Below are 27,738 nucleotides of genomic sequence, written 5' to 3'. Positions count from 1 at the left end.
ACAGGTTATCTCAAGTGCTTATATACAAATGCACAAAGCCTTGGAAACAAGCAGGGAGAACTGGAGGTCCTGGTGATGTCAAGGAATTATGACGTGATTGGAATAACAGAGACTTGGTGGGATAACTCACATGACTGGAGTACAGTCATGGATGGTTATAAACTGTTCAGGAAGGACAGGCAGGGCAGAAAAGGTGGGGGAGTAGCACTGTATGTAAGGGAGCAGTATGACTGCTCAGAGCTCCGGTACGAAACTGTGGAAAAACCTGAGTGTCTCTGGATTAAGTTTAGAAGTGTGTGCAACAAGAGTGATGTCATGGTGGGAGTCTGCTATAGACCACCGGACCAGGGGGATGAGGTGGATGAGGCTTTCTTCCGGCAACTCACGGAAGCTACTAGATCGCATGCCCTGATTCTCATGGGTGACTTTAATTTTCCTGATATCTGCTGGGAGAGCAATACAGCGGTGCATAGACAATCCAGGAAGTTTTTGGAAAGCGTAGGGGACAATTTCCTGGTGCAAGTGCTAGGGGAGCCAACTAGGGGGAGCGCTTTTCTTGACCTGCTGCTCACAAACCGGGTAGAATTAGTGGGGGAAGCAAAAGTGGATGGGAATCTGGGAGGCAGTGACCATGAGTTGGTTGAGTTCAGGATCCTGACGCAGGGAAGAAAGGTAAGCAGCAGGATACGGACCCTGGACTTCAGGAAAGCAGACTTTGACTCCCTCAGGGAACAGATGGCCAGGATCCCCTGGGGGACTAACATGAAAGGGAAGGGAGTCCAGGAGAGCTGGCTGTATTTCAAGGAATCCCTGTTGAGGTTACAGGGACAAACCATCCCGATGACTCGAAAGAATAGTAAATATGGCAGGCGACCAGCTTGGCTTAATGGTGAAATCCTAGCGGATCTTAAACATAAAAAAGAAGCTTACAAGAAGTGGAAGCTTGGACATATGACCAGGGAAGAGTATAAAAATATTGCTCGGGCATGTAGGAAAGATATCAGGAGGGCCAAATCGCACCTGGAGCTGCAGCTAGCAAGAGATGTCAAGAGTAACAAGAAGGGTTTCTTCAGGTATGTTGGCAACAAGAAGAAAGCCAAGGAAAGTGTGGGCCCCTTACTGAATGAGGGAGGCAAGCTAGTGACAGAGGATGTGGAAAAAGCTAATGTACTCAATGCTTTTTTTGCCTCTGTTTTCACTAACAAGGTCAGCTCCCAGACTGCTGTGCTGGGCAACACAAAATGGGGAAGAGATGGCCAGCCCTCTGTAGAGATAGAGGTGGTTAGGGACTATTTAGAAAAGCTGGACGTGCACAAGTCCATGGGGCCGGACGAATTGCATCCGAGAGTGCTGAAGGAATTGGCGGCTGTGATTGCAGAGCCCTTGGCCATTATCTTTGAAAACTCGTGGCGAACGGGGGAAGTCCCGGATGACTGGAAAAAGGCTAATGTAGTGCCCATCTTTAAAAAAGGGAAGAAGGAGGATCCTGGGAACTACAGGCCGGTCAGCCTAACCTCAGTCCCTGGAAAAATCATGGAGCAGGTCCTCAAAGAATCAATCCTGAAGCACTTAGAGGAGAGGAAAGTGATCAGGAACAGTCAGCATGGATTCACCAAGGGAAGGTCATGCCTGACTAATCTAATCGCCTTTATGATGAGATTACTGGTTCTGTGGATGAAGGGAAAGCAGTGGATGTATTGTTTCTTGACTTTAGCAAAGCTTTTGACACGGTCTCCCACAGCATTCTTGTCAGCAAGTTAAGGAAGTATGGGCTGGATGAATGCACTATAAGGTGGGTAGAAAGCTGGCTAGATTGTCGGGCTCAACGGGTAGTGATCAATGGCTCCATGTCTAGTTGGCAGCCGGTGTCAAGTGGAGTGCCCCAGGGGTCGGTCCTGGGGCCCGTTTTGTTCAATATCTTCATAAATGATCTGGAGGATGGTGTGGATTGCACTCTCAGCAAATTTGCGGATGATACCAAACTGGGAGGAGTGGTAGATACGCTGGAGGGGAGGGATAGGATACAGAAGGACCTAGACAAATTGGAGGATTGGGCCAAAAGAAATCTAATGAGGTTCAATAAGGATAAATGCAGGGTCCTGCACTTAGGATGGAAGAATCCAATGCACCGCTACAGACTAGGGACCGAATGGCTCGGCAGCAGTTCTGCGGAAAAGGACCTAGGGGTGACAGTGGACGAGAAGCTGGATATGAGTCAGCAGTGTGCCCTTGTTGCCAAGAAGGCCAATGGCATTTTGGGTTGTATAAGTAGGGGCATAGCGAGCAGATCGAGGGACGTGATCGTTCCCCTCTATTCGACACTGGTGAGGCCTCATCTGGAGTACTGTGTCCAGTTTTGGGCCCCACACTACAGGAAGGATGTGGATAAATTGGAAAGAGTACAACGAAGGGCAACGAAAATGATTAGGGGTCTAGAGCACATGACTTATGAGGAGAGGCTGAGGGAGCTGGGATTGTTTAGTCTGCAGAAGAGAAGAATGAGGGGGGATTTGATAGCTGCTTTCAACTACCTGAAAGGGGGTTTCAAAGAGGATGGCTCTAGACTGTTCTCAATGGTAGCAGATGACAGAACGAGGAGTAATGGTCTCAAGTTGCAATGGGGAAGGTTTAGATTGGATATTAGGAAAAACTTTTTCACTAAGAGGGTGGTGAAACACTGGAATGCGTTACCTAGGGAGGTGGTAGAATCTCCTTCCTTAGAGGTTTTTAAGGTCAGGCTTGACAAAGCCCTAGCTGGGATGATTTAACTGGGACTTGGTCCTGCTTTGAGCAGGGGGTTGGACTAGATGACCTTCTGGGGTCCCTTCCAACCCTGATATTCTATGATTCTATGATTCTATGATTCTATGATCACTTAAGATAAGCCATCACCAACAGCAGGGGGGGGAAGGAGGAAAACCTTTCATGATGACAAGCAGGTAGGCTAATTCCAGCAGTTAACAAGAATATCAGAGGAACAGTGGGGGGTGGGGTGGGAGGGAGAAATACCATGGGGAAATAGTTTTACTTTGTGTAATGACTCATCCATTCCCAGTCTCTATTCAAGCCTAAGTTAATTGTATCCAGTTTGCAAATTAATTCCAATTCAGCAGTCTCTCGTTGGAGTCTGTTTTTGAAGCTTTTTTGTTGAAGTATAGCCACTCTTAGGTCTGTGATCGAGTGACCAGAGAGATTGAAGTGTTCTCCAACTGGTTTTTGAACGTTATAATTCTTGACGTCTGATTTGTGTCCATTCATTCTTTTACGTAGAGACTGTCCAGTTTGGCCAATGTACATGGCAGAGGGGCATTGCTGGCACATGATGGCATATATCACATTGGTAGATGCGCAGGTGAACGAGCCTCTGATAGTGTGGCTGATGTGATTAGGCCCTATGATGGTATCCCCTGAATAGATATGTGGACAGAGTTGGCAACGGGCTTTGTTGCAAGGATAGGTTCCTGGGTTAGTGGTTCTGTTGTGTGGTGTGTGCTTGCTGGTGAGTATTTGCTTCAGATTGGGGGGCTGTTTGTAAGCAAGGACTGGTCTGTCTCCCAAGATCTGAGAGAGTGATGGCTTGTCCTTCAGGATAGGTTGTAGATCCTTGATGATGCGTTGGAGAGGTTTTAGTTGGGGGCTGAAGGTGATGGCTAGTGGCGTTCTGTTGTTTTCTTTGTTGGGCCTGTCCTGTAGTAGGTGACTTCTGGGTACTCTTCTGGCTCTGTCAATCTGTTTCTTCACTTCAGCAGGTGGGTATTGTAGTTGTAGGAATGCATGATAGAGATCTTGTAGGTGTTTGTCTCTGTCTGAGGGGTTGGAGCAAATGCGGTTATATCGTAGCGCTTGGCTGTAGACAATGGATCGAGTGGTATGATCTGGATGAAAGCTAGAGGCATGTAGGTAGGAATAGCGGTCAGTAGGTTTCCGATATAGGGTGGTGTTTATGTGACCATCGCTTATTAGCACCGTAGTGTCCAGGAAGTGGATCTCTTGTGTGGACTGGTCCAGGCTGAGGTTGATGAGGTTGAATCAGCGGCACTGCGATGGGTACCCGCATGGCCCCACAGTATGCCAACATTTTTATGGCTGACTTAGAACAACGCTTCCTCAGCTCTCGTCCCCTAATGCCCCTACTCTACTTGTGCTACATTGATGACATCTTCATCATCTGGACCCATGGAAAAGAAGCTCTTGAGGAATTCCACCATGATTTCAACAATTTCCATCCCACCATCAACCTCAGCCTGGACCAGTCCACACAAGAGATCCACTTCCTGGACACTACGGTGCTAATAAGCGATGGTCACATAAACACCACCCTATATTGGAAACCTACTGACCGCTATTCCTACCTACATGCCTCTAGCTTTCATCCAGATCATACCACTCGATCCATTGTCTACAGCCAAGCGCTACGATATAACCGCATTTGCTCCAACCCCTCAGACAGAGACAAACACCTACAAGATCTCTATCATGCATTCCTACAACTACAATACCCACCTGCTGAAGTGAAGAAACAGATTGACAGAGCCAGAAGAGTACCCAGAAGTCACCTACTACAGGACAGGCCCAACAAAGAAAACAACAGAACGCCACTAGCCATCACCTTCAGCCCCCAACTAAAACCTCTCCAACGCATCATCAAGGATCTACAACCTATCCTGAAGGACGAGCCATCACTCTCTCAGATCTTGGGAGACAGACCAGTCCTTGCTTACAGACAGCCCCCCAATCTGAAGCAAATACTCACCAGCAAGCACACACCACACAACAGAACCACTAACCCAGGAACCTATCCTTGCAACAAAGCCCGTTGCCAACTCTGTCCACATATCTATTCAGGGGATACCATCATAGGGCCTAATCACATCAGCCACACTATCAGAGGCTCGTTCACCTGCGCATCTACCAATGTGATATATGCCATCATGTGCCAGCAATGCCCCTCTGCCATGTACATTGGCCAAACTGGACAGTCTCTACGTAAAAGAATGAATGGACACAAATCAGACGTCAAGAATTATAACGTTCAAAAACCAGTTGGAGAACACTTCAATCTCTCTGGTCACTCGATCACAGACCTAAGAGTGGCTATACTTCAACAAAAAAGCTTTCAAAAACAGACTCCAACGAGAGACTGCTGAATTGGAATTAATTTGCAAACTGGATACAATTAACTTAGGCTTGAATAGAGACTGGGAATGGATGAGTCATTACACAAAGTAAAACTATTTCCCCATGGTATTTCTCCCTCCCACCCCACCCCCCACTGTTCCTCTGATATTCTTAGGTTTCAGAGTAGCAGCCGTGTTAGTCTGTATTCGCAAAAAGAAAAGGAGTACTTGTGGCACCTTAGAGACTAACAAATTTATTAGAGCATAAGCTTTCGTGAGCTACAGCTCACTTCATCGGATGCATTTGGTGGAAAAAACAGAGGAGAGATTTATATACACACACACAGAGAACATGAAACAATGGGTTTATCATACACACTGTAAGGAGAGTGATCACTTAAGATAAGCCATCACCAACAGCAGGGGGGGGAAAGGAGGAAAACCTTTCATGGTGACAAGCAGGTAGGCTAATTCCAGCAGTTAACAAGAATATCAGAGGAACAGTGGCTATCAGAGGAACAGTGGCTATACTTAACAAAAAAGCTTCAAAAACAGACTCCAACGAGAGACTGCTGAATTGGAATTAATTTGCAAACTGGATACAATTAACTTAGGCTTGAATAGAGACTGGGAATGGATGAGTCATTACACAAAGTAAAACTATTTCCCCATGGTATTTCTCCCTCCCACCCCACCCCCCACTGTTCCTCTGATATTCTTGTTAACTGCTGGAATTAGCCTACCTGCTTGTCACCATGAAAGGTTTTCCTCCTTTCCCCCCCCTGCTGTTGGTGATGGCTTATCTTAAGTGATCACTCTCCTTACAGTGTGTATGATAAACCCATTGTTTCATGTTCTCTGTGTGTGTGTATATAAATCTCTCCTCTGTTTTTTCCACCAAATGCATCCGATGAAGTGAGCTGTAGCTCACGAAAGCTTATGCTCTAATAAATTTGTTAGTCTCTAAGGTGCCACAAGTACTCCTTTTCTTTTTGCGAATACAGACTAACACGGCTGCTACTCTGAAACCTTAGAAAAAATAGACAATGCTATGTTAAAAGGGATGGATAACACTGATCTTTGTTAGACTTGACTAAAACAGTGCCTCTAACAGAATTTGGCCCAGTCTGTGTGTTATTACCACTATATTTGGCTGCATAGTAAACATCATTTCAGTATTCAGAGTAGCAGCCGCGTTAGTCTGTATTCGCAAAAAGAAAAGAGTACTTGTGGCACCTTAGAGACTAACAAATTTATTTGAGCATAAGCTTTCGTGAGCTACAGCTCACTTCATCGGATGCATTCATTTCAGTAGTTTCGATTTTCAGAAGTGTCATTTGTGACACCATAAAAGCTTTTATTTGTACATTGTTATGCAAGAAGTAGTCGTGTGTTTTAAATCCACCTGCCAGAAATACAAATGTTAAACCATATTGATTATTGAACAACATGAGATTTGCAATGGGTTGTTCAACAGCAGATTGCACAATACAGAGTGATGGGGGTGACAGCTAAGATTTTCAGAGGGGTCTAGGAGAATTAGGTGCCCACATCTCATTGATGCTCATTGGGAGTTGGGCACCTAATTCCCTTCGGCTCCTTTGCCAACAGCATCTGCCAATGGTTCACACAGAATGCTGTCAAGAGGTTGCCATTGTTTGCCCTCGTGCTGAACTGAGAGGCCACCGTGGCATATTTTGTCTTTGTAATGACATCTGTTGCATAAGTGATATGAAGTGCCACGCATGTGTGTCACAGAGAAGGGGTGTCCAGTCCAACATGTCACATAGCCTAGAGTTGTATGATCAAGTTATAAGAGATGCTGTTGTGAAGCATTAGTGAAGGGGACCCAACGGAAGTTGCCCATGGAACCTTAATTCTAAATGCTCTGGGCCAGACAGTCAATTGAAGCTATGCCAGTTTACACCAGGGGAGCATCTGGCTTCCTGGCAGCATGCAATTAAATCTCTGTCTTCATGTTGCAGTAAAACAGCCTTTTGCATCTTATTTCTTTACTGTTTATAAAAAAGGACAAACATTGAAAATAAATCATGTTTTCTATTTTTATCAGTATTTTGTCAAAAAAATACATCCCAATATTCATCTGTATACTTTCTCCTCAAAAATCTTCTGTATTCCCTTCATCCCCATCACCACTACAGAATAATAAAAGCAGCAACAAATGTGAATACTGGCAAGAATGAATAAAAACTGTAAAACTTGATGTGGACTGTGCAGGCTTATGCGAAATATCCATGCAGCTCTCTGTCCAGTAAAGGATTGTCTTTATTTGTGATGAACATATTCTAGGGACATAGTAAATCAAAACCAATAAGGTTACCTATCAAACAAAAGGAGACTGGTATCCTGTTAGTAGCTACAACAGCTGAGGTCAGTAAGCGTCTGCCTGGTACACAAAAGATACATATATTCCACAGACCTCACCTTGCCCTGGTCTCCCATCTGAATACTAACCAGGCCCATATCTGCTTAGCATTTAAATACAAGCATCAGGACGATCAAGCATATTAATAGCAACACTGCTCCTTTCTATCACTCATCCAGCGACTGGCTCTTCAATCAACACACTCTACAAATTACATAAAATGATTGCCAACTATAGAGAAAGCGACCACTTCGCCCACCGCTGAAATGCAACCTAAGTAGAAGATGGCAGCCTTCAAACCGTGCACAGAAAAAATATACAACAAAGGAGTCCAGGAAGGGAAGAATATCATAACCAATGGAAATGCCACAGATTTCAGGGAGTAGAATTTCACCATGGCAACTCATTTTTGTGGAAAGTGCAAAGGCATTTCTACTGAACACAACTGATCAGGACCCTCCACTTTACATTTTGTGTAAAAGTCGGGGTTCTAACAGCACAAAGCTACTAACCCCATATGATGTCCTACCTCAGTACTGCCTCCGAGGAAAGAGCTCCACCCACTGAATCTCCAGTATTACTTTCTAAAGCACCTGCAGGTATATGTCGTAGCTGGAAGTCTCACATCCAAGTACTGATTATGGCCAACCCTTCATAGCTTAAAAGAAATCACATCACAATGCCCACAGAATGCATTTGCAAACAGACTAACAGAATATGATCTTGATATTCCATTAAATCACTAGGATCAGTATTCATGACCCTCATGGGTTTGTCATATCCTGAACTGTCTGTGAGGCTGTGCATGCAAACAGACACAATGGAGCTGATCTTAGGCAACAGCCTGACCATAGTACACAGAGGAATATGCCTTCATCACGGTCTAATCACCACTTCCTGCAGATGGGTCCTTCCACTATGCTAATGCAGCAATGGACCAGCTCTAAGAATCTGGTCTCCATGACTTATAGACTTTAAGGCGAGAAGGGACCATCGTGATCATCTAGTCTGACCTCCTGCACATTGCAGGCCACAGAATCTCACCCATCCCATCTTCTAAAACAGTAGTTCTCAACCAGGGCTCTGGGGTCCCTTGGGGAGGCGCGAGCAGGTTTCAGGGTCCACCAAGCAGGACCAGAGTTAGACCCTATTGCATGGGGCTGAAGCGTGGGGCCCTGAGGCTCACCACTTGGGGCTGAAGCAGAAGCCTGAGCAACTTAGCCTCGCAGTCCCCTTGTGGCATAGGGTCCTGGGCAATTGACCTGCTTGCTACCCCCAACACCAGCACTCGCTTTTATATGCAGAAAACCAGTTCTTGGGGCACAGGTGAGCCATGGAGTTTTTATAGTATGTCTGGGGGGCCTCAGAAAAAAAAGGTTGAGAACCCCTCCTCTAAAAGACCCGAACCTCTGGCTGAGTTACTGAATCCTCAAATTATGATTTAAAGTCTTCAAGTTACAGAGAATCCACCATTTACACTAGTTCAAACCAGCAAGTGACCAGTGCCCCATGCTGCAGAGGAAGGCAAAAATCCCCCTGGATCTCTGCCAGTCTGACCCAGGGGGAAATTCCTTCCCGACCCCAAATATGGCCATCAGTTAGACCCTGAGTATGTGGGCAAGACCCACCAGTCAGACACCTGGGAAAGAATTCTCTGTAGTAACTCAAAGCCCTCCCTACCTAGTGTCCCATCTCCAGCCGTTGGGGATTTTTGCTACTAGCAGTCAGATGAGCCACATGCCATTGTAGGTAATCTTATCATACCATCCCCTCCATAAATTTCAAGCTCAGTCTTGAAACAAGTTAGTTTTTTGCCCCCACTGCTCCCCTTGGGAGGCTGTTCCAGGACTTCACTCCTCGGATGGTTAGAAAACTTGTTAATGGTCAGTTTATATCCATTTGATCATGAGTCAACATTGGTGCTTAACTTAAATAACTTCTCTCCCTCCCTGGTGTTTATTCCTTTGATGTATTTAAAGAGAGTAATACACCCATGTTTCTCTCTTTCTTTCTCCTCCTCTGTTACGTTTCCAGCTTATACCAAAAATTCTTGTTGTTAGTTACTAAGTGCACGACCTTGCACTTTGCACTATTTTAGTTTTTATGTTTTCCCCTTTTCTTCCCTTCCTTTTTGCCTCTGAAATAGGCAGTGGTAGAAAAAGGTAAAAATGAAATAATGAAAAAATTCCATTTTGGGTTTCAAAAAGCAAAAAAAGAGGGCAGTGGATTTCAGGGGTCATTCCTTCAACCAAGGAGCCTGAAGTCTCTAGGAACGGATTATAGATAAGAAACCTGCTCAGACAAAGATAGTAACTTGCTGAAGTTACAGTTTAGTCACTAGAAAGTGCCTTTTGTTCATTTTGTTTGTAATCTTTGTGGTAAGACACCTTCTCTGTCTCACTGGGCGTAGCACTTCCCTCTCTGGCAGTGCCTGGGATAAATCAGTCCACTCTGGACAGTGTTTGTCTTCCCACTTGGGGTTTATTTATCAATGTTTTCGAGGTAGGCCTCGGGGCAGGCCCAACGAGGGCTCCTCCACCAAACAAAAGAAATTCAAATTCACAAACACAAAATAAAGGGGGATTCCTTTTCCTGCCCCCCTCTCTGGAGGGGGGGTGTCCTGTTGTTGGCCCCAGAGTGCAGGTCCTTCCCCTAAACAGGCAGTCAGCTTGGTTGTTTCCCCTGTAGAGATGAGAGCAGCCTCTCATCCTGGAGAAGCCTATCTCCCTACTGCCCTGCAGCAGCTTGTCTCTTTCCCTCCCCGCTCCCTGAGGAGGGGTTTTTAAAGGCCTCAGGCAGCCCTTAATTGGATTCAGGTGTCCTTAGTTGACCTGCGGTAGCCCCTTCTCAGCTTATAGGGCAGGGGTTGGCAACCTTTGGCACGCGGCCCATCAGGTTAATCCGCTGGCGGGCCGCGAGACATTTTGTTTACATTGACTGTCTTCAGGCCTGGAGCCCGCAGCTCCCAGTGGCTGCGGTTCGCTGTTCCCAGCCAATGGGAGCTGCGGGAAGCGGTGGCCAGCATGTCCCTGCGGCCCGCGCCACTTCCCGCAGCTCCCATTGGCCGGGAACGGGGAATCGTGGCCACTGGGAGCTGCGGGGGGCCGTGCCTGCAGATAGTCAACATAAACAAAATGTCTCGCGGCCCACCAGCGGATTACCCTGATGGGCCACGTGCTGAAGATTGCCGACCCCCTTATAGGGAAAGGAGCCTTTATCTTTCTAGGGCTAACATACCCGCCCACCTCCCGCAACTCAATAGGACCACTCTCTTGAAGCTGCGCCACCTGACTTTGTCACACCTCTCATATCGCTTTCACCCGTACTTGAAATCACTTAGTCTTGTTTTGTTACAAACCCAACCCAGTGCTGTGTGTTAGCAGGCGAGGGGGAGTCTTCAGCCAGCCTAGCAGGGTGCTGTGTGCTCGGTCTCTCTGGAGGCAGCGGTCCCAGGGAGAGGGGCAGGACGCTGCAGGGAGGCGTCCCTGGGAACTCCAGGAGTGGGGATCGCTGTTTGTTACCTGTGGGGCAGGGCTGGACTGGCAGATGCTGCAGGGTTTGCTGGCAAGGCAGGCAGGCTGGCGTGTCGGGGACAGATTCCCAGCTTAGTCGCAGCAAAGCGCCCTCCCGCTAAGGCACAGCAGTAATGCAGTGGCTCACAGATCTGGGTGAATTGAGCAAGCCGTCACAGTGTCATTCAATCAGGCTTCCAGCTGGGCTAGGGCATGGCAATAGCATGGTCTTGGCAGTCAGTGGTCTCCTCAGGGCAATGAACAGAGGTGGGACATCTGGGCTCACACTGCTAGTGTGGTCAGTGGCTTTAGGTACTAGTGACTACAAGGTGCTGCTGATCCAGCTGTGGCCCCTGGCAGGTCAAGGCTGTAGTCCTTAAAAGTGGCTCCACTTATTTTAGGGGAGTGCAAAGGGCTGTTTTGGCTGCCTGCTACAGTGTCTCTGTCACTCCTCTTCAGCGCTTGTGTGAAGCCACTGGGGAAGGTCATAAAGACCTCAGGGCCAAAGTGTCACCAACAGGCAGAGGACACCCAGCTCTGTCTCACCTCCTCTTTGACTCTGGGCAGGACCATGTCCTTGCTTTCCCATAGACGGACGGGGTCCTGGATGGAAACCAATTGGCTTAAACCACCCACCTGAATAAGCACACCTGTTGTAAAAGTGGTCCCCAACCTTGAGGTCTTATTAGACTCACTCTTTCTCGAGCACTCACTGAGAGCAGTGTAGCTGGGAGTTCTTCCTTCCACCTATGGAAGGCTAAGAGACTGCCTCTTTTCACCCCGCCTCAGTGCACATGCCCTCGTTCACACCCACTATTATAAAACATATGGTTTTGCCTTCTTCCCTGAGTCTCCTCACACTAAGGAGGGAATGCCGCAAAATGACAGAGACCGGGCAAGCAAGGGAAGATACGGAACAGGCCTATACCCCAGGAGAGAGTTGTCTCCTGAAGATGGTGGCATCTGTATCCATCCCGCCTTCCCTTGGGTAGCAGTCAGATGAGCCACATGCAATTGTAGGTAATCTTATCATACCATCCCCTCCATAAATTTCAAGCTCAGTCTTGAAACAAGTTAGTTTTTTGCCCCCACTGCTCCCCTTGGGAGGCTGTTCCAGGACTTCACTCCTCGGATGGTTAGAAAACTTGTTAATGGTCAGTTTATATCCATTTGTTCATGCGTCAACACTGGCGCTTAACTTAAATAACTTCTCTTAAATAACTTCCTTCTGTCAAGAAGGATAATTTTAATTTCTGCTGGGGGCTGCATATGAGCCACATGGGTGAAAGCTACAGAGGGGATGTGTTTACTCCCTGCTCACCTGTGCCCAGCTTTTCTCACTAGAAATAAGCATTAACCAGGAATGAATTTGGCACAGAACCTCCTTTTCTTTCTCTCCTCTGTCTGTCGCCTCCCCCCTTGACTAACATTAAGATCAACAGAAAAAAATCCTCACCCTTACCAGAAAAGACAGAGAGCACCAAAGGCCTTCCTATACAGCCCTGACTAGGAATTGAACTCAACACAGCAACCTGTGCTGCCATTCATTTCTAGGGATCTTTTGAGCGTTGCTTGTCAGCCATGTCAAAGAGAGTGGTTGGGACATTTTGTCCCTTCCGCCAAAACACAAGGAATGGGTGCATCTGTGCTTAGGTGACTGAACAGTTTGACTGCAAAATGAATCATTGGTCTAAAATAATAGTGGGGAGAGAATTCAGCAGCACCAGACACCCAGACTTCCTTTGCAAAACAACTGACAACATACCCAAAGACAGACCAACCTGTGGGAAGGCACCGCTTTTAGAAAGCAAAGTCTATGAGACAGCCATAACACTCTAAGCTTTCAAGCATACCTACACCCTCACGAGAGCACCCGAATAAGCCATTGTACGCATTTCATTAGTAACATTTTATGGAGGAGGGGACACAGAGGGAAAAGACTATATTTGACCATTCTCTGGGGCACAAAATGCATATAGGGTTTTTCTTAGTAAAGGCATAGCACTGAACAATACAAAGAATTTAACATCAGGCCAAGTCCTCAATATTAATAAAGTTTAGTGCTAATAGGTTAAAAGGCTATTCAAGGTATTACAGATACTACACACAGACTGTCACTTTGAGAATATGCTATTAATATTATTGTCTAATATTAATATTCGTAGTAATTAACAGTATCATGCAGGTGACATAAAAGAGCAAAATGGGTATAAGAAAAATTAGGGTAAAACTCACATCCGGGTGTGGAATTGCATATTGTCCCTGAATTGTATAGGCCTGTGAAAGGAAAAGATATGTCATTAGACTTGGATGTCAGGGCTATTTAAGCCCTATGCCTCAGCTGCAGCTTTCATCTAAATCCCTTCCCCCTTTAATAGCCAATCTGGGAAGGGGGAGAAGCCCCCTACGATTTTTGGGGAAGTATTTTTATGTATAAATGAAGCCAGACCAGGCGTCCACCCCCTTCCCATAAAGAACCCTATCATCACTCTTAAAACCGCTCCTCTCACAACCCATGTCAGCACTGGTTTTTTGGACTGGCCACTATAAAGCACTCAGCCCCCCAGGCTGACGGCACACTGTTAACCTTCTCATTACGCAATGAGCTCGCCTCTCGGCTTGAAATGATTTCTGTCACAGGCAGCAGCGCTGCCCACTCCAAATGCCCACTCCAGAGCCGTGCCTTAACAATACACAATTATAGCAAATGTACGTATGAGTCCCCAGGTGCTGCTCTTTGGATTACAGGATCCTCATTTAGAGGTCAGCACTGGGATGTCCCTGCAGAATTGCTGCACAGTCCTTACACCCAATGCACAAATTGCCCTGAAGATTTTTGAACAGCGGTACACTTGGGAAGCTGTATAAATATATAGCAGCAACAGGCTAGCCTGGAAAATCCCTTGTCATGTGACAACTTCCAATCTCCCCAGTGTGAATCTGATTAAATAACTCTAAGGTTATGAGTAGGGCCCAATCAAATTCAGGGTCCATTTTGATCAATTTCATGGCCAGAGAGTTTTTAAATTGGTCAATTTAATGTTTTTTGTTGTTTACATCTGAAATTTCACAGTGTTGTAATCATGGGGTCCCAACCCACAAGGTACCAGGAAGTGGGTCTGATCCTGCCATTCCAGAACTGCCTTGCAAGGGAAGGACAAGTCCTGACCCTTCCCAGACTAGCAGGGATTCACAGCTAGGAGCGCCCCTAGCTGAGGCGCTCCCAGGAGCAGGGGGATATTGGACCTACCTCCACAAGTCTCCTCCAGCTGCAGGAACCTCCAGGGTTGAAGCTTCCTGCAGCAGGGGGAGGCACTCTGAGGTGGGTCTGATCTCCCCCTGAGAATGAGAGTGGCTGTGCCAGGGAAGGACAAATCCTCTCCCTCCCCAGCCCAGCCAGGGTTTGTAGTTAGGAGCCCCCTGACTGAGGCGGTCCCAGCAGTAAGGGGGAGATCAAATTTCACGGAGAAGGGCTTATTTCACAGTCTGTGACACATTTTTCAGGGCCATGAAATTGGTAGGACCCTAGTTATGAGGTTGCAGGAAAGGGCGCCATGTTGGGTGATCAGAATGCTGCTGTGTTTGTACTGAAGAGGAGATATGTAGCCGGCAATACTGTATCACAGGGGCTGAGACTGAGGGCTTGTCTACACTTACAGCCCTGCAGCTGCGCCATGGCAGTGCTTAGTCATGATGCTACCTATGCTGATGGGAGAGCTTCTCCTGTCGGTGCAAGTACTCCACCTCCCTGAGAGGCGGTAGCTACGTCACTGGTTTTCCAGCCCCCTGAGCAATGTTGTTATACCAACAAAGTTTGCAGTGTAGACCAGGGCTGGGAGGTCACAACTATGGAAATATTTGAGTGGAAAGCAAATTAATGTATTCATCCCTGGATTCCATGCTATGCCATGAAACACATATCACATGTGGTTCTTAGAGGTTACACTGACCATCTGTTCCATGTGTGTATCATGAAAGTTCCTTCTGGGAGCTGATGGGCATTCTACATGCTGTGGAACTGAGACCATTACAAGTCAGGCAGGAGGCATTTAGGCCACATCTATGCTGCAGTGGTGGAGGGGGAAGGTAGACATACCCACGCCAGCTTTAATGTAGCTAGCTCACTAAAAATAGCAGTAAAGACATGGCAGCATGGGCTGTACAAGCCCGCTTGGCCTCCCTGGGTCCATGTTGTCATTGCTAGCCTCCCCTGAAGCCCCCATCACTGCATCCTTTTTAGCGGGTGAACGAGATGAAAGCTAGTGCAGGTACTTCTGCCCAAGCCGTAAATCACACCATGCTGCAGAGACCAATCCTTAGAGAGAGGGTGGGCTGCAGGTTTGAATTTACTTCTGAGAACCTTTTTCTTTTATCTAGAGACCATCCTTTCATGATAGTCCAGATTGAATTTAGAAGTTGCACAGCTGAATAGACAACACAACAGCAAGCCTGAGTCACCTCTAATAACCAGCCTGATCCCTCAGGGACTGGCCATCCGACAGGAGCTCAGCAACCTCAAGTCAGGGCTGGGCCCTAGCTTTCTAATAGCTTGCACCATAATTGATAGAGCTAAATAGCTTTGTATTGGGGGAGGGAGGGATGAAAAGTAACATCCCACGAACTTAATATACAGCAGCTATTTGGAAAGCCAGTATTAACCAGGGCTCTGAATTCGCCAGCTTGCTGCTACACTTATGGCCGGAGCATGAGAAAGCATACGATGTGTGCAGAACGTACCAACTGCAAAGGGCACCAACTACTTCCCTTTTCCTCCTGTACCTGGCCTATAGTCCTACCCAGAATAGATCATTCTGAAACCACATCCTAAGAGTGCAGCTATAGTGTCCTTACTCCAGATGAAACTTCCACCTGTCAGTGGGAGTTTAGCCAGAGGAAGGTTTCCACTGGCAGAACTGAATCCTTTAGTCATATTTATCTACCCTGCAAAACATTATGGCTGGACTTTGCAAAGCCACATAAGAGATTTGGACACACAGTTTCCCTTACAGTTAGCGGGAACTGGACATCCAAATCCCACGTGTGGCTTTGAAAATTTCAGCCCATATACGTGCTAACACTACAAAGCAAGGTATTCAGAGAAAGAAAAATAATTCAGTCCAGGATCTGTGGCTGGTGTAGGGAAAAGGGGGCTAAGGAAATGTCTCTGTCCTTGGTACTGACTTCAACAGACAGCGATTTCCCCCTCCTGGCCACTACAGATGAATTGTCTCTATCCACTGTCCAAAAGGGACATAGCAAAGATCACTGAAACAGCAACTTTGTGCAGAGTGAGTGTGATTTGCTTCTCAGGTCTGACAAAAGGTTTGCTCAGCCCTGCAGCTCAGCATCTTGGAAGAGTTTGTTTAGAAAGAAACACTCAAAATAGTGACAGAATGGCCTGTAATGTGTAGAATTAGCAATGAAAGGCCCATTCTGTTTTACATCATTGATGGTGTAAGTGAGCTCAGAATCAGACCCTAAACCCTTCAGTTATTTAGGTGTTTGTGATGTCATCATTAGCTTTTGCAGGGGTAATGCAAAATCCTGCTCTCGGGTCTTAGAAAGTGAGAAATATTTTATTTAAAATTATAAAATGTCCAGTATTTATACACTTTTAATCTGTACATACATTATGTTACTACATTAGGGTGAAATGAACCCCTGAGCAGAGATGCAGCAAAAGTCCAGTGTGCCATTTATGTCTCACTTATGCCCTCAAAATAGAAGCGCAAGTGGTATTTAAGTGGCATGTAGGCCTTGTGGTGGCTCTCTGCATTGTGGTGAATTTCACCCTCTGTAGTTCAGGGTGTTTCCTAGGTATCTTCAGCAAAGTTTTGCAACAATCCTTTAACATACTATTTTTATCACTTTGAAAATAAGCATTATTGTCTGCCAACAGCTGTAAAGTAGACGCCCTAGTGCTAAGGAGTTTACTGGGTAATAAAACATATCTGATTAATTAAAACATTTTTCAGATGATTCCAAAATAAATGGCATAAAGGATGGATAACACTTATAAAGGGAGAGTAAAGACAGCAAAGAAGAGGAAAGTCTGGTAACCTATGAAAAGTTACATCACTCTTTGCAAACAACAATCTGTTTGGCTCAGTAATATCCTCAGCTTGGTGGGGTGAAGATCAATTACAAGGGTAGAGAAATTGGACACAAAAGCCAATTCAGTGGTTTCTTGCCATCAAAAATTCTATTATCTGATTCTTAGAACATTGACAAAGATAAGGTAGGTGAGGTAATATATTTTACTGGCATTATACATGTCCACAGTCTCCAAAGGGTTAAATTCCCATCGCTAAATCTTTCACTCCCTGGGCTGTATGCACACAGGGTATAGTAATAGGAAGGAAAACAGACTGAGGATGTTCTCTAAATTGTTCAATTTTTCCTATAAATTTCCATTTGATATTTTGCTTTAATTTTGTTTAAATGATCAGGCTCTGAACACAGTTCATTGGTCAGCTCCGAATTACAAATCAGGTCCAAAAGTATCAGTAATATATATACTTATTTCTAATGGGGACTCCGTAACTAGAGATGTAGAAATGAAAAGTGGCCCAATAAGCATAACATTAAATAATGTCCAAAATAAACAGTCCAACCTCTTGAGGCTATTCTGTGATATCTTTTGATGATTACATACAGAGTTAGCCACAGATAGGACGGTGTCTTGGACAGATGCAAATCAACTTTCTTAAAAAATAAACTGGGTACAGTAGTTGTATTTAAAAGGTCAACATTTTCCAACAGAAACCCCAGAGATATTGCCAATCCAAAGCACATGGAAAAACCATAGAGTGCTAATTGTTAGAAAACACTGACATTTTAATGGGAACCACTGTAAATATATTTGAAAATACTGGAGTTTTACTACCAGTCAAAATGCACCTTGTGTTGATCTACATGCAACTTCCCATTCCCCCATGGACTTGGTCCACCCTGTAATTTTCTCAAACACCTCCTTGCTGCTGCTGTGTGGCATACCAGTGACCCAAAGGGACATATTGCTTTGATGCTGGAGGTCTCGTGCAATCTGTCAGGTGTGGGGCCTTCCCTCCCTGGAGGGACAGGGGCTGTGGGGCCTAAACTGTGCCATCCACACAGAGGGCCGGGATCTGTGTGTGGCTCCTGAAAGAGCCACGTTGCCAGGGCTCAGAGGTGGGGGTGGCTCTTGGAAGCATGGAGGGGGAAGCTGTGCATTAGCTGCTGAAGGCGCAGTGTGCACTAACCGGTACTACCTCGGTGCTGGGGAGCAGTGGAATCTGCAGTGCCCAGCCAGCCCCTAGCCCTGCGGCCTGCTAACCCACAGAGCCTTCCTTTGCACAGTCCCTACAGAGGGGCTCCCAAAGGATCCGGAGCACATTGTGGAAGTGGCACTCCCCTCTTCCCCCTCTCCCCATCCAGGATCAGAGCTGCCGAGTTCTGCCCAGCTCCATGGGTGCCATGTGTCACCGGGAACAGTCACTGACTCCCCTCAGGGTGCCCCAGGCCCCGGGACTGCACTGGCAAAGAGGCAGGAGCACTCCCTCTCTGCACAGGAGGTTGGGTCGGGCAGATGCACGAGCAGCTGGGGAATGGGAAGTCAGGATTGACTGGGGAGCCTGGAAAAGCTAGTGGGGGCCAGAGCATTTCAGGGAGTCAGGCTCAGAGTGTGGCAGACTGCGTTCACTGAGTCATTGCGAGTGGGGTGGGGTGGAGAGAAAGCACTGGTGGAGCCTGAGGCTGGTGGGGGTTGCTGAGGGAATGGGAGACCCTGAGACTGTTGGGGGATCTTGGGGATGGAACAGCCTGAAGTGGGGACAGGGGGAGAGCCTCAGCAGTTAGCAGGATTGCTGGTGGGGGAGAGCCTGAGGCTGTTGGGGGGATGGAACAGCCTGAGGTGGGTGGGGTGTGGTAGAGCCTGAGGCTGTTGGAGGGTTGTTGGGGGGATGGAACAGCCTGAGGTGGGTGGGGTGTGGCAGAGCCTGAGGCTGTTGGAGGGTTGTTGGGGGGATGGAACAGCCTGAGGTGGGTGGGGTATGGCTGTTGGGGGGATTGTTGGGGAAGCAATGAGGGGCAGTACCTGTGCCAGGAACTGTAGCTGAGGATGGTGGGCTGGAGACTGCCTGCGGGGATGAGGTTACGTGGGAATGTGGCACTGAATGCCTGACACTCCTCAGCCCTGCTGTATACATGGGGAAATCTGAGGCAGCTGGGGGCATTTTCCCCCATACATTTGTTCTTCAGGTCACAGGACAGGGCACTTGCCCCTTTCTGAGGCAGAGCCCTTACAACTAATAGCTTCCTATGCAGAGTAGCTAAGGAGTTTTCCTTTATATAGCCAATGAGGATTTCTGACCCCTAGAGCCCCACTTCTTCCCTTGAAATAAACCTCTGCTCAAGACACCAACAATTTAACAGCAGGGGGAAGCTCCTTCCATCTTACTCTCCCTTTTGAGAAGATACAGTTCACTCCACAGCTGGACCCAAAGCTCTTCTGCAGGACTGCTGCTCAGAGGATGGTGTTGCTTTTGGCAACTGCTTAAAAAGTCAGATGCTAAGTCTGCATTCTGCTGTGTCCCCTTATCATGTGCTCCCATACTTGGTTTGCACTTCCGCTAGCAATTATGGGCTGGGAGAACAACATGCTTCAAACAGGTCTCTCTTGGAAGGCACATAGATGTTTAGCTACCACAAAGATATAAATTGGCTACTAATACCCATTTTCCAAAGGGGACACATTGAAGTGGCTCGATTTTTGAGCATCTAAATGGAGAAAACTGGGGCCTGACTTCCAGGATTCCCCTGAAAGTCAATGGCACCTGTAGGTGCTCGTCCCTTCTGAAAATCAGGCTTGAGTGTTTCCAATTGGGCTCCCACTCACTGAGGCACCCAAAAGGATGACTTGGGGATTTTTGGCCACATATGTTTCTGTTTGCTTGGAGGGTTGTTGTGGGGATATCATTCTGGCTTGAAGGGAAATTACTGGAGACTGGGAGAATTCCCATCCTAATTTGCTTCTTAGATACAACAATGATGAGTCCTATAGAAAACACAGATTTATCAGAGACTAGTAGATTAGACAGATGACATAAGTGTCATTAATGTCATTGCAAGCTGGACCCCGAACTTCAGAATATGGCTACCTACTCATCTGAAAATGCCCTGAGCACTTAAACCCTCTCTCTACAACGTTGCTTGGGTTTAATTCAGATTGGTATTGTAAGGCAGTTGCAACCCAGTTTCAGGGTTTCCATCCAGAGGTTTGCATTGCTTTAACTAAACTGATTTTTTAAAATAACTTCAGTTAAACTGGTGTAACAAGGTGTTTAGAGCAGCCAGCTCCAGCCCTAAGGAATGATGGGTAATAAATATGGCAATGCAGGTCTCACAGGGGACTCGCTGACAGTCACTTCCATGCTTGAGGAGTAATGAGAAATCACAAAGCTACAGAAGAGATGGGGATGCTAACATTTACTTCATATTGTATATCAGGTTTTAAAATTCATGTAATTCTTGATTCATGTCTGATTTTAAAAAATGTGCATTGATTATCTTAAGCAAAAAGCAGTGCCAGCAGCCAAGAGTTCAGACTCTCTGCAAATCTCCGGCAAGCCAATGTGGGCGAGTGCCATGAAAGGCCCTAGTCACTATGGAAAAGAAAGTGCAGATTCACTTTCAAAGGGTTATTATAAACACATTCAAAGTTCCGTAACTGGGGGCCAAACTCTGCCCTGATTTGCAGGCTCTGAAGCCAGTGCAATACTCCCTGTTATTTTTCAGTCCCTCCATTAAAAACAATGGTGATTATGCCGTAGCACGCGTTACTGGTACTGCATTATCTTCCGCTAACTGTGCAAAAAACATGCAACACTGCCCTGTATTGTGGGCTTTAATAAAAGGCCCAATTCAGGCAAAACTTTAATGAGAGGTTTGTGTAAATAAGGACTTAGGACCCCATTAAGGGGCTGAGTTTTCCCTGGGAAGCGCTGAGCACTCTAGCTCCAAGTCCAGTCCTACTGCTACCAAAGTGATGTTTAATTAGAGCTGTGTGAAACTTTCTGAAACTGAACATACTAGAAGTTAGAAAGCTTTTGGATTCCTCTGAGAAAATATTAGCTGGCCTATCTTCATATGAAAAGCTAATTTTCACTAGAAAATGGGAAAATGTCAGTGAAAACACCTTCATTTCTGTGCATCTAAAGGTGAAATGTTGCTCAAAACTGAGCAGAATATACGAAAAATAAAGCTAAGGTTCCAGCAAAGATGGAGCTACAGCAAACCCATGCCAAAGCGTGATGTTTTACATCACAAGTGGTATTTTCACTGTGTGTAAGCATCCCAAACTAGTGGAAAGCATTCCTATTCCTCACAGCCCTTGTCACATCACGAAGGGAGCGATCCTGCAAGATGCTCGGTTCTCCGAGACAAATGCAGCACAGCCCTTCATCGTGTGCTGAATGTGCACATGCTGAGGTTCTTTCCTGGATCAGGATTAGCGCATCCAGCACCTTCCCTTGCAGACTCAAGCCCCAAATGTGGGGAAGGGCACATTCCACCCTGAGTGCTGCCTGCCTGCTACAAATGTCCAGTTGTTTCCTAGAATGCAAGACAGCATGGAAGCGGACTGTAAAATTCACTTCTCTTCCCAGCAATTTGGCCGGAGGAAGAATTTTTCATACTCGCCTCCCATGGATGGAGCAACTGAGCTAGGTATTTAGGAAAATTAACTAAGAGCAGTTTAGCAAAGAGCTTTCAGTCCAGCTGCTTTGGCACAATATGAATGGGATGAAACCATGCAAGTGAGAAGGCGAGAAAACCTGAGTGCACTAACAGGCAGCGGCTGGTGCTGCAGTAAAAGGCTGAGGTTGGCAGTGGAGGCCGCAAGCGGGTCGGCTCTTACCTGACCACCTGCAAAAATGACAGGGGTGGAGGCGGGCTTTGGGCGATAGGGAATGGTGGCACCTTTCGGTGGGGACTAGGAAAAGGGACAAGGAGAGGGAGAGAGAACATTAGAATAGCTTTCCTGAAACATCAGTAAAAAGAAAGTTAGAAAGCAACCAACCCAACACAGGTCATGGACATCACAAGGCACATGAATTCTATTAGACGGTCCTTGTCCCGCAGAGACTCCTTCAATACCTTTAACGAAAACACTGCCGGTAGGACTGGGCGAATATGGTTTCCAAATGAGAGGAGACAAGGGAAATAGTCATGTGAGAGGGGGCGGGAGTCCTTAAATTAAATGAGGTGAGGCTTCTCAGCAATTCCCTTTCCTATGGGCATTACGCCAGTGCACCTTCTCAGTGAAATCAATTTCTCTCTCCAACACTCATCCCCACACACACTGTATAGACTTATTTCTCTGTTAATCTACATTCATAATTTACCAGGCTTTTGTGCATGAGAGAACATCTGAACAGTACCACCCTCAAACTCTCACTGAAGAACACGTGTCCAGAGACAAGTGGCAATAACAGGATGTGCTGGCTATGGGACATGCAGCAGGGTTGCTAGGGAGATAACTCATTAGGAATACATACAGGGAAGTTTTCTTCATAGCGTAGCCTTTGTTACCATCATCAAGCTAGGCTGTACATATCAACACCTGATTACAACATCGCATTGGTGGTGTCAGGTGTTGTATACGATGCTGTGGCACTATTGTAGAGCATAGCAACTATCAGTGTGTTGGAGGGAAATTAGAAAGAGTGAGAAGGTTGTACAACAGATTGACCACCTTTGTCTTTTCCACTTAAAAAAGTCCTTTTTAGTTTCCTCCAATACAGATAGGCCACCAGTGCTGCTGGGCCCACTTCTAATCTTATGAACAGTTTTGTGCCTGGTTGTACAGCTACTATTGCAAGGTCTTTGGGGCAGAGACAGTCTGGTTACTATATATCCATACAGGACACTGCAGGACTTTAGTGGAATGGGGCCTGCTATGTGGTGCAGTAGTAGCAATAATAATAATAATAATGAACCGGTGAATGTAATATACACACACAGGGCAGCTCACAAACAAAGGCTTGGAAATTACCCCACCTCTCCAGTGGTCTCTATATTTTAGAAGAAAAGCATTTTATTATAAACCTGAAAATAAGAAATTATGTTTATTACACTCAGTGGAAAGTGATTTCCTCGTTTCCTGGTTTAAAAAGGAAATAGCATATAGCTATTGAGATCCCTTTCTGTGATGTTACCGTACTTATGAAAGGGATCACCCTGGGGGCATGGGAGATTCAAATCCTCTGCTTATCCACAGAACAGGGACAGCACAAGCACCAATTGTGCAAGCTGCACACACACACAAACCCCAACAGTGTACTGGTGGAGCGAGTGAGCAGTGACCGAAGAGCCACCATGTAGCCATATGCCATTGGGACGGTTCTCCCCACCCCCAACACCCACCCTCTGTCTTTTCATCCTGCCACAAGTCAATACCATTTGTCAGTTCAGTCTCCTGCTTCAGCCTGACCTGTCTGTTGTGAAGGCAATGCACAAGCTGTATTCTGTGACTATTGCTCTTACTCGTGTTTGTGAGAGGCGTATGCTGAGTTCTGTCTGATAACCAAATCATTGTTAATGCACGAAAGAAATCTTGCGAAAGCCTCTTCCTATGAGATTTTAGACCAAAATGTTTGGATTCATATCCATTATTGTTTATATTATATACAATATGTATTTATAGGTCATTATAGTTTATATCTATAATTGTAATTACACACACAACTACTATCTGCAGAATGCATGGCATATAAAATCAATACGAGTATTAAGAGCCTCACAATAAATATTAACACAGAAATCTGTGCAATCACTCCCCCAAATGAACTACAGAATTTCAAGGCTCTATAGTCACAAGTCTGCTTTCTCTCATACTGCATTAACAACACAGGGAAAATGAGAATTTCACTGGTTCAGTACCGGAAAGGTGACAGGATTGTAGTGAAAGTCATTGTAAAGCATTACAATAATTATCGATACTTCAGCTTGTAGCCCTATCTCCCATTCTGACACAGGCTTCCCATTTGCCTCTACTGCCATATGGGCACTGAATTGTGCATCTCCAAACAGGTACCTGGTGCTGCAAACCAGTCCATCACCTGTGCAGCCCAGCCTGTTATTACTACTGCTCCAAACCAACCTCTGCCAAAAATCTCCTCCCTCTCCCAACTTCCTTTGCTAAGAACTCCCCAGACTCCAGTGTGCAGAAGGCTAATTCCTGCCTTCTCTCACATACTCAATGCAGTGACCATATCGCTCCGGTCCTCAGACAATACCACTGCCCCCTTCAGTTCAGGATCCAGTTCAAAATATTCTTTCTAGTTTTTCAAATGCTCCATGGACTACCTCCAGCTCACATCACAGATCTTATTTCTCTCTATGCCCTTCCTACTCCCCTTGCTTTTCTCGCACTAACCCATCTGTGTCCCACCACACAAGCTCTCCAGTCTAAGGGAGAGAGCCTATGGCCTCCTAATTTCAAAAGCAACCTTCTTGTGACTACTGCTGACTGCCCCTCCATCTCATTTCAAATCTCAAGAGAAAACATCATATTTCACTTCTCAGTTAAGTTAGAGTTCAGCCCCAGACTCCATACCTAGTAAATTAACAGAGTGCATGGCTGGGCAAAAACACATGGTGAGGATTTTAAAATAATGGTACCAGTAAGTGAGGGTGAACAATATCATCAATAGCTATTCCAGGGTTTTCACTGTAGTTTGGTTGTTGATAGCTTTTCCTATATACTTTACCCCCATTGTTACAGACTGTACCTCCAGCATCACCACACAGATCTGTTTGACACACTGGATAATTGCATCGGGGGTCCCCGAAATTGTCACTGCCCGTTCTGTGGAGTTGGGCAGCATGTCCCCCGCCACTTGAACCTGAGCACCTGTTGACTGGAGAAAGCAGGAAGGGAGAGAGAGAGAGAGAGAGAGAGGAAGAATAGCAAAGTTGAATGCACAGCCACTGTAAGAATGAAAACACCTTCCCTTCCTTTTTGTAGTCAGCTGTAACTTCAATGTGCTCGTTTTTTGGTACGTTAGACCCTGGTTAAGAACTGCTTTGCAAACTTTACATGACAATCACCCTCCCTCCTCTTGCCACGCCATGTACACAGTGAATATGTCAGTCTTCAAGGCCTGTAGAAGTCAAATGCAATGTCATGCCAGTGCTGGCAGGAGCTCATGTCAGTTACATGCTGGGATCCTTAGGAAATCAAAGGTCCCGGTTTAGCATTTCCGAGTCAGCTTCTGGTGGCAGGTTTTTTGCTGGAGGCGACACCATTTGTGAAGCTGGCTGCACGTGGATACCCACTGCAGAGGCTGCAAAGTCAGTTTCCGTTCTCACTTGAGTTAAATGTAGCTTTTAAACAGTGCACTTACAATGGAGGTTTAAGAAAAAGGTCTGCCTTACCTCCCTGATTTCCTTAATCTTGGAACCTCCTTTGCCAATCAGTGACCCACACTGGCTAGCAGGCACAACCAATCTCAGCGTTACTGGTGGTTTACTGGTAGCAGTGCTGTTACTCATTGAGTTGATTATGTCCTTGGGAAGGGGAAAAATGAAAACAGGCTCTATTATTCTGCCATACACACCCTATCCCAACTGGTGAAAGTATACACAGAATGGGACAGCTTCATCTTGCCTTAAACTGCACATAAGACCATAGTGTGTTGTCAGGAACCAAAGCACTGTCCATCAACTATTTCCATAGCTCATAATTCTCTCTCTTAGGTGTCTTATGCTCTAATAAATTTGTTAGTCTCTAAGGTGCCACAAGTACTGCTTTTCTTTTTGCGAATACAGACTAACATGGCTGCTACTCTGAAACCTGTCTGGTTCCAGTCACTGCTCTACACCCATAGTTGTCCACAGACTGTACCTCCCAGTACTTGGGAAGGAATAAAAATGGACTATACTGGAGAATTACCTACAGCCACTAGAGGGAACAAGTATATTTTGGTAATTGTAGATATTTTATTAGGTGGACAGAAGCTATCCCGACTCAAGGCTGCACAGCCACCCCAACAGCTAAGGTGCTAACAGAAGAGATGTTCTCTAGGTGAGGTTTTCTGAAGGCTGTGGATAGTGATAATGGTCCAGGATTTGTGGGAAAGGTGATGAGGGAGGTTTGTGAGCTACTAGAACTGGATCTGAAATTCCAAATATAATACCACGTGCAACGCTGGGGATTGGTGGTATGAGCCAACTGGACTGATAAAACCATGTTGAAGAAGGTATTTTAATATCTATAGGCTGTCAAAACCATAGGGGTAGCCTAGATTCCTCCTTACCTGTAGGGGGTTAAGAAGCTCAAGTAACCTGGTTGGCACCTGACCAAAGGAACCAATGGGGACAAAAGATACTTTCAAATCGGGTGGGGAGAGGTTTTGTTTTGGGTTCTTTGTTTGTGTGGCCGTTCGTTCTTGGGACTAAGAAGGACCGGACATCAATCCATGTTCTCCAAATCTTTCTGAACACATCTCTCTTATTTCAAACTTGTAAGTAACAGCCAAGCAAGGTGTATTAGTTATCTTTGTTTCTCAACTTGTGAATTTCCCTATGCTAGAGGGAGGTTTATCCCTGTTTTGTTGTAACTTTGAAACTAGGGCTAGAGGGGGTTCCTCTGTGCTCTTTGAATTTTCTGCTACTCTGTAAGGTTAACTACCAGCCTAAATACAGAGATGATTCTTTTACCTTTTTCTCTTTAAATAAAATCCTTCTTTTTAAGAACCTGACTGATTTTTTCCATTGTTCTAAGACCCAGGGGTGTGGGTCCCTTTGTAACCAATTGGTGAGGATATATGCTCAAGCCTTCCCCAGGAAAGGGGATGTAGGCTTGGGGGAATATTTTGGGGGAATAGGACTTCAAGTGGTCCTTTCCCTGATTGGTTTCAGAGTAGCAGCTGTGTTAGTCTCTATGGTGCCACAAGTACTCCTTTTCTTTTTGCGGATACAGATTAACAAATTTATTTGAGCATAAGTTTTCGTGAGCTACAGCTCACTTCATCGGATGCATGCAGTGAAAAATACAGTGGGGAGATTTTATATCACAGAGACCATGAAACAATGGGTGTTACCATACACAGTGTAACAAGAGCGATCAGGTAAGGTGAGCTATTACCAGCACGAGAGCGGGGGGGATGAGGGGGAAGAAAACTTTTGTAGTGATAATCAAGGTGGGCCATTTCCAGCAGTTGACAAGAACGTGTGAGGAACAGCAGGGTTGGAGGGGGAGAATAAACATGGGGAAATAGTTTTACTTTGTGTAATGACACATCCACTCCCAGTCTTTATTCAAGCCTAAGTTAATTGTGTCCAGTTTGCAAATTAATTCCAATTCAGCAGTCTCTCGTTGGAATCTGTTTTTGAAGTTTTTTTGTTGAAATCAGAAGTCAAAATTATAACATTCAAAAACCGGTTGGAGAACACTTCAATCTCTTTGGTCACTCGATTACAGACCTAAAAGTGGCAATTCTTCAACAAAAAAAATTCAAAAACAGACTCCAAAACAGATGACAGGCACCAAAACAAGAATGGAAACAGGGCCACTCTGTATCTCCCAGCACAAGGTGGTTCTGCATGGACTTGTTCACTCCAGCTTCTGGACAGTGGGTCACCTCTTCATCCTTCAGTGATTTTCCTCCCTCCCACCCTGCTCCACCACCCCTGTTCCCCACACGCGTGTGCACACATACACATGCACACTCACACACGCATG

General features: G+C 45.9%; 1 protein-coding gene and 1 long non-coding RNA gene across 2 annotated transcripts in view; one reads left to right on the top strand and one right to left on the bottom strand.

The window, feature by feature from the left end:
* PCBP3 (poly(rC) binding protein 3) overlaps positions 1-27,738 on the bottom strand; it is a 59,491-nt gene that overhangs the window by 27,846 nt on the left and 3,907 nt on the right. The window contains exons 5-8 of the mRNA XM_043505793.1: positions 25,431-25,562; positions 24,785-24,913; positions 21,910-21,984; positions 13,251-13,292 (exon numbers count right to left, since the gene is read on the bottom strand). Coding sequence (XP_043361728.1) covers positions 13,251-13,292; positions 21,910-21,984; positions 24,785-24,913; positions 25,431-25,562 — 378 coding nt within the window. The remainder of the gene's footprint in view (positions 1-13,250; positions 13,293-21,909; positions 21,985-24,784; positions 24,914-25,430; positions 25,563-27,738) is intronic.
* Positions 100-26,422, top strand: LOC122458215. Its single transcript, XR_006278131.1, has 4 exons — positions 100-139; positions 3,416-3,419; positions 16,749-16,758; positions 26,273-26,422. It is a non-coding gene; the product is annotated as an uncharacterized LOC122458215 (long non-coding RNA).

The sequence above is a fragment of the Dermochelys coriacea genome, chromosome 11, assembly GCF_009764565.3.
Source record: "Dermochelys coriacea isolate rDerCor1 chromosome 11, rDerCor1.pri.v4, whole genome shotgun sequence".
Taxonomy (NCBI): Eukaryota; Metazoa; Chordata; order Testudines; family Dermochelyidae; genus Dermochelys; species Dermochelys coriacea.
The sequence above is the reverse complement of the archived record's forward strand: the minus strand, read 5'-3'. Positions and strand labels throughout refer to the sequence as shown.